This window comes from Sinocyclocheilus rhinocerous, unplaced genomic scaffold (assembly GCF_001515625.1).
Source record: "Sinocyclocheilus rhinocerous isolate Xijiao unplaced genomic scaffold, SAMN03320098_v1.1 scaffold642, whole genome shotgun sequence".
Taxonomy (NCBI): Eukaryota; Metazoa; Chordata; class Actinopteri; order Cypriniformes; family Cyprinidae; genus Sinocyclocheilus; species Sinocyclocheilus rhinocerous.
Window position 1 is genome coordinate 1935941 of NW_015626390.1, and position 7507 is coordinate 1943447.

General features: G+C 34.3%; 1 protein-coding gene across 1 annotated transcript in view; it reads left to right on the forward strand.

The window, feature by feature from the left end:
• The window catches only part of LOC107713999 (WD repeat-containing protein 37-like), a 42478-nt gene that overhangs the window by 13837 nt on the left and 21134 nt on the right, over positions 1-7507 (forward strand). The window contains exons 8-14 of the mRNA XM_016519691.1: positions 1143-1278; positions 2549-2620; positions 2775-2819; positions 3533-3609; positions 4373-4382; positions 6091-6267; positions 6392-6533. Of these exons, the coding sequence (XP_016375177.1) occupies positions 1143-1278; positions 2549-2620; positions 2775-2819; positions 3533-3609; positions 4373-4382; positions 6091-6267; positions 6392-6533 (659 nt within the window). The remainder of the gene's footprint in view (positions 1-1142; positions 1279-2548; positions 2621-2774; positions 2820-3532; positions 3610-4372; positions 4383-6090; positions 6268-6391; positions 6534-7507) is intronic.

The following is a 7507-nucleotide window of genomic DNA, read 5'->3' on the forward strand; positions in this document are numbered from 1 at the left end:
AACAAAGAAAGCACTAGTTTATCAGTGAATTATTAAAATGTTAATGCAGCCTACTTACTGTTTTTCCCTGACACATTCATAATCATAGCTTCTGCGGTGCGCTGTGGCAAGCTTTATGAGTGCGCTTGAGCGCTTATTAGGCTTTGTAGGCAATTAAAGGCTCTTTATAATGATTTAAATGTTTTATTAATAAACGTGCGATTAGTCGACTAATGCTTAAAATGGACGACTACTACTCAACCAGAAAAATCCTTAGTCGAGGGCAGCCCTACATATTAAAATAGAAAACAGTTATTGTAAATTGTTATTATGGTTCAGATTACTACTGTTTGACCTGTATTTTTAATCAAATAAATGCACCCTTGGTGAACTTCTTTTAAAAAAACATATTAAAGACCCTAAACTTTTAATAACTTTAAAAAATTTCTAACCTATTAAACTTTTAACATACATCCATATCAGTGGCAGTTTGCCAGGAAAGGTTGTTACAGTGATAATACCAAAGATCCCTTCTGTAATGCACATTTTATGTTATATAAGATATTTCAGTGACTTTTAAATAAATATTGTGCACTTTTGTGAATGTGTCATTTACTGCCATTAAATTATATAGTAATACATATCTACTCTATGCATCGACACCATAACAGCCATTGGTCACCTTGCTCTCTTAGCTCAGCTTCTTTCCTTTTCCAGAGATGATCCATATATTTACATGCAAAGTTTTTACGATTTACAAACTATTTTGTCATTCATTTGTTTTTCAGTCATAAATTTGTCAGCTTTTATATATTTTAATGGTGTTTGAATGCTGTTCTTGTTTTATTGCTCATTATTGTTTGTTAGGGTGTTTTAATTTAATCGTTCTCATTTCAGAAGTATTGACTACGCTCTCCTTTCGTAGACCTTGATCTTGTTTGGGAGACTGTATGACTGAATGCAGTGTGTTCTGTTCATACAATCCAGCAGTGTAACCACATGACGTGTGTCATAAGTGTAAAGGTGTTACAGTCATGTATGGTTTGAGTATTGATTCCCCATGCTTCTGCGCTGCTTACTGTCGCTCTGTAGTTAGATCTGTGTGTGTGTGTGTGTGTGTGTGAACCTCTGACCCAATGCTCACTCTCCTGTCTGCTCCTCAGATTGTGTCCAGTTTCAAAGCCACCACGTCTCGTGCAGTGTGTCAGCTGGTCAAGGAGTACGTGGGACACCGGGATGGGATATGGGACCTGGCTGTGACTCGGGTTCAGCCGCTGGTTTTAGGCACAGCTTCAGCCGGTAAATCTGCCACAACCACACTCACCTTACCCATTATTTTTTAATTCAGTTGAGTTTTTTTTTTTTTTTTCCTTCCAGAGATTAACCCTTGTATGTTTTATTGGCATTTTTGTCTTTCGTTTTTGTTTCTTTTTTCTTTAAGCAAAAAAAAAAAAAAAAACTTTGTTAATATGCTTTCAGTCTTTTGGCAAGGCTTCAGAATTTTTGCTATTTTTTACAAGTTACAATTTTTACTGTTTTCCATCTGATAACACCATTTTCTCAGGTTTGGAATTTGGAGCAAATGCTTGCTGTTTTTTTTTGTTTCTGATAAAAAAAAAAAGGCCAATTAAATTTGATTATTTTAATTGTGTGGGTGTATTGATATCAATATCAGAGTGTGTATTGAGATATTTGTGTGTGTGTGTGGTATTTTTCCTGACACTGTGCACTGCACAAAAATATGTTGCTAATCATTGATATATCCAAGATACACTACCAGCCAAAAGTTTTTGAACAGTAAGATTTTTTAAGTCTCTTATGTTCACCAAGCCTGCATTTATTTGATCCAAAATACAGCAAAAGCAGTAATATTGTGAAATATTTTTACCATTTAAAATAACTGCTTTTAAAGAAATTATAGAAAGTAATACTTTTATTTAGCAAGAATGCTTTAAATTGATCAAAAGTGAAATTTGTACTTTTTTTTGCTGTACTTTGGATCAAATAAATGCAGGCTTGGTGAGCAGAAGAGACTTCTTTTAAAAACATTAACAATCTTACTGTTCAAAAACTATATATATATTTTTTACTTTTATTGGTACTTTAATTAATAAAAACATATTTTTTTTTTGTAGCTGTCCCCACCTTTTTCTTTTTATTTCTTTACATTTTAAAAATTGCTGTGCTGATTGTCCTAAATAGCAAACTAACACTTCGATTCAAACTAGCTGGATTAATTTAGACAAATGCTTATTTAATTGTTATTGCTGATAAAAATCACACATTTTAAATTGTATTTAGATATGACTTAAATTTGAACAGTGCTGCTCATGTTGCAAAATGACACACTAATATATTGCTGTATACACTGCTGTTCAAAAGTCTGTCTTTATTTTCACTTTTTATGATCTGTTATGTTCATTCTGCTCTCCAAGGCTGAATTTATTTGTAAAAACAGTAATATTGTGAAATAATATTGTTTTCTATTTGAATAATTTAAAAATGTCATTTATTCCTGTGATGGTAAAGCTGACTTTTCAGAAGTCATTCTGTCATTCTTATTCTTTAGATCACTGTTGCATGCTGTGGAGTATTGAGACTGGGAAGTGCCTGCTAAAATATGCCGGCCACGCTGGATCAGGTACCAAGCTCTTTTCACATTATGTGTGTGTGTGAATATTTGTGAACTTTCATTTGGAGTTTGGTTTCTTCAGATTTGACATGCTCTGGGTTTGGTTAGTGTTAAGCATGTTGCATTGTTTTTAATGCACATTTGTTATTTTGTATTCTTGCAGTCAACTCCATTAAGTTCCACCCCACAGAGCAGATGGCACTTACAGGTAAACAACAGCGCATTCAATGGGTTTGACATATTTCCATGTGAAACATAACAATATATGTTCAATATAAATAAACAGAAAAAAAAAAGTATTACAGCCACCGTGGGAATGTTTTTTCAACCTCTAATTCGAGTAGAAACAATTAAATAATTTAAAATATTGCAAAAAAGTGAAAAAAATTGTCATATGTACAATTTAAATGTTTTTATGCAACTCAGTTTTTATTTGTGTTGATTATTAAATAAATTTGATTAATTGATTATTGAACACAATTAATTTTTAATTCTGGGTGCATCACTAATTTTGAGAATATTATGCATCAATTAATCATACACCTCAGGGACATTTATTATGAAAGCAAATAGAGTAATTTTCATTAAATAACAAATAATAACTAAGCATTATGGCGCCGTCCAGTGGTTATAACCTTCTATTACACATTAAAGACTGCATGTATGTGAGCGTCTGCTAATGCAGCAGTCACATCTCTTTACTATGAAGCTGTTAATGATGATTTATTTATCCCGTGACTGAAGGCTATGTTGCCTTTTAATATTTATTTTTCCATAAGACTGAAAAATAGATCTTTTTTTCATATCTCTATTTGTATCTCTCCCCCCCTCCTGTCAGAGGCTTTTAAATGTGATTTGATAGATGACTGTCCTTTTTTATATAATGCTCCATCTGTGTTTGTTTTGTCTGTTTCCTGACAGCGTCCGGGGACCAGACGGCACACATCTGGCGTTACATGGTACAGCTGCCGCTTCCCCAGCCCCCAGCAGACATCAGTGTAAGTGTTAAAACACACACACACAGATTAATCTTTTATTTGGATCCACAAGACAAGCAACAAAAACGGAATCCAAATACCTTGGGAAGTCAGTTTGCAAGATGACAGGTACACATGGCTAACATACATTCACAAGTCCTTATATTTATAACATTCAACACTCAAGGATAGACAAAACATCTTCGTTTCCATATCTGCATACTCCATATAGTGGCTGAAACTGAACAAAATTTTGCGAGTTTTTTTTTTGCTTTCTTTTTTTGCAATCCACTCAACTGCAGACCTTTAATCACATTCTTGTACACACACACACACACACACACACACAGACACAGACACACACCTTCACACACCCTTTTTTGTAATGATGCTCCTCCGAATCGTTGTCTCTCATCCAGGTGACTTGCTAATGCAAAAAGTCAACATGAATATTGAAATCAATATAATGTATTTGCAATTTTTGTGCTAAATTTAAAAGTGTATGTTAAGAAAAAAAGTTTGTTTTAATATTGAAAACATAATAACTTGCTCTACTTCTGAAAATATCTATAACTATCCTACATTTTTTTTCCCCTACGCTGAATATTCTGCTTTACTGAGAAGTGTGCCACATTAAAGCTGCACTTTTTATTGTGTTCAAAGTTTACAAAATTAATATAATAAGCGAGTACATCATAAATCCATTTTCCAAACCGTGCTTTTGGCTTATCCTGAATCACTATGGTACGGTACGGTATAAGTGTTTATATTCTGACTATTTCAGACTGGTTGGGGTAGGTACCGCTGGGGAGAAACCCCAGTACCTGCGTGATTCGTCATAGACATAAACAGAGAATTAGCTCCGGCTACAATGTTCTCAGAAGACACACGCAGTTCTGTTTATTAACCACTAGAGCGCCAAAAGTTACGGACTGCAGCTTAAATTAATTTATTCAAGAATTGCCGTAATTATCGTCTTTTTTCCCCATTGCGTTCCCATTTTTGTGTACTTAAAGCTACAAGATGTAACTCTTTTTGAGAAAAAATAAAAATAAAAATAATGAGTGCAAAACATACTTAATACTTTAACCAAATATATTCTGTTACATCTTTAATCTGTTTGGATTTTTAAGTTCAAGTTTTAGGATATTTTTGCCTTTTGCATTTTCCTTTTAATTTTAGGTTTTAGTAATTTTGTTTAGCATTTATTTTAGTAGTTATTGTTTTTTTTCTTGTTAATTATGCTAGCAACATGCTAGTCACTTGGTAGTCATGCTCGCAACATGCTAGTCACTTGCTAATCATGCTAGCAACAGGCTAGTTACTTGCTAATCATGCTAGCAACATGCTAGTCACTTGCTAATCATGCTAGAAACATGCTAGTTACTTGGTAATCATGTTAGCAACATGCTAGTAAAGTGTTAATCATGCTAGAAACATGCTAGTGACATGCTAATAACTTAATAATCATGTTAGCAACATGCTAGTCACTTGCTAATCATGCTAGTGACATGCTAATAACTGGCTAATCATGCTAACGACATGCTAGTCACTTGCTAATCATGCTAGCGACATGCTAGTCACTTGCTAGTCATGCTAGCAACATGTTAGTCACTTGCTAATCGTGCTAGCAACATGCTAGTTACTTACTAATCATGCAAGCAACATGCTAGTAACATAGTAACATGCTAATCATGCTAGAAACAGGCTAGTCACTTGCTAATCATTCTAGCAACATGCTAGTCACTTGTTAATAATGCTAGCAACATGCCAGTAACATGCTAATCATGCTAGAAACATGCTAGTGACATGCTAGTAACTTGCTAATCATGTTGTTTATATTGTAGTATAGTTTTATAGTAGTAAAATTCTTTCTTCAGTTTTAGTTATTTTAGTACAAGTTAAACTACATTCGAATGAGAAACGTTGCTTTGGCAGCTAGCTGAAATGAAATATTTTATATATTTTATTTTATTTCAATTAATGTTCGTTTTAGTAACAAACATGTTTTATAAGTAGCGCAAAGCTGAACAATTAATTTTGCAACAAATTAACAAAAAAAAAAAGACCATGGATCGTACAAAATGGCAAACCTCCTGGGGCAATCACTGGTTGTAAAACAAAAGAAATATTATTTATTGGCGCTAGGGATGTAAATTTTCGATAATTTCCATGATCGATTGTCGTTTAAATTAACGATCAATTAATCGATGCGCCGATAACCTCGTGGGCTGCGCATCTACATATAGCGCAGTTACACTTCGGGCGTCCCGTGTTCGAGTCCCGGCTCTCGGACCTTTCCCGATCCATCCCCTCTCTCTCCAACTTCGCTTACTGTCTAACTACTGTCCTATCAAATAAAGGCAAAACGCCAAAAATAAATCTAAAAATTAAAATGTCCTGTATCCATGTGTATTCATTTGCACAGTGGAGCAGAGATGAAACAACCAAAATTACGGCCTTTTACAAGACGTATACAGTTTTATTTTTTAACTGCTATAGGCCAAAAGGCTCCGGTTTCCTCCCGCAGCCCAAAGACATGCAGGTTAGGTGAATTGAACCTTCTAAATTGTCCCCGGACGTGTCTGGTGGGAGGAAAGCAGGTGGTCACTGCTTCCTGGGATAGAGCCGCCAACCTCTATGATGTAGAAACCTCTGAGCTGGTGCACACCCTCACAGGTAAACCAGCCACCGCTCTTCTCTACTGCTAAACGGGTTGCTTTTGTTGGGTTCCTTTGCCAGGGTTTCAGGGTCAAATAGCTCTGTTTTACACGTGTGTGTGTGTGTGTGTGTGTGTTTGCAGGTCACGATCAAGAGCTGACCCACTGCTGTACTCATCCCACCCAGCGTCTGGTGGTCACCTCATCCAGGGACACCACCTTCCGCCTGTGGGACTTCAGAGATCCCTCCATCCACTCAGTGAACGTCTTCCAGGGCCACACTGAGTAAGTCACATGATCTCTAGTCTCACATGCCAGACATTTCACTGTCTACATAAAATATGTTGAAACAAAAATGTAACAAATGAAACAAAAACTAGTGCTGTCAAACGATTAATCGCGATAAATCGCATCCAAAATAATATAATAACATAATAACATAATATGACACTTGCCAAGTGCCAAATGGAAGTAAAATTGGTGCCAAATAAGAGTAAAAATGAAATCTAAGTAATGCAAAAGCTCTTCTAAAGTCAAGATCAGTGACTGTCGGCCATCTGCTCACAATCTGACATTTTGCTAGCAAGCCAAAAGACTTTATTGTCATAACTCCAGAACTCGGTGTGGCAAGACATTTTTGACGAGAATATATGGGACAAAGTCTGTAAGGATCTCAACAGTTTTGTGCCTGGCTGTAGCCTCTCACTTTAACAAATCTATATTAAATATGAATTATCTAGCCAATAGATAATAAAATAGAGAGCCAATAGAGACAATAAAATGTATTCTTAATCAAAAAGTGCAAAATATGAAAATACTTTTTCATGACTGGGAAGAAGTAATTATAGCTGATAAATATCAGTGGTATTGTTACCTAAAACTAATAAAAAATAAAGCAGAAATGAGGTTAAATATTAGATGAAAAACTAATAATAATAATAATAATAAGTATGGAAATGATTAAAACCATTAAAAAAATGCTACTTAAAACAAAAACAAAAACAAAACAAACTAAATGAATAAATAAATAAATAAATGTAAAAAAAAACTACTAAAAATGACACATTACAGAATTACTAAAACCTAAACCTATTAACTTAAAATGAAAACAAAAAAATATTTAAATGAAAACTATATATATATATATATATACAGTGGGTACGGAAAGTATTCAGACCCCCTTAAATTTTTCACTCTTTGTTATATTGCAGCCATTTGCTAAAATCATTTAAGTTAATTTTTTTTCCTCATTAATGTAC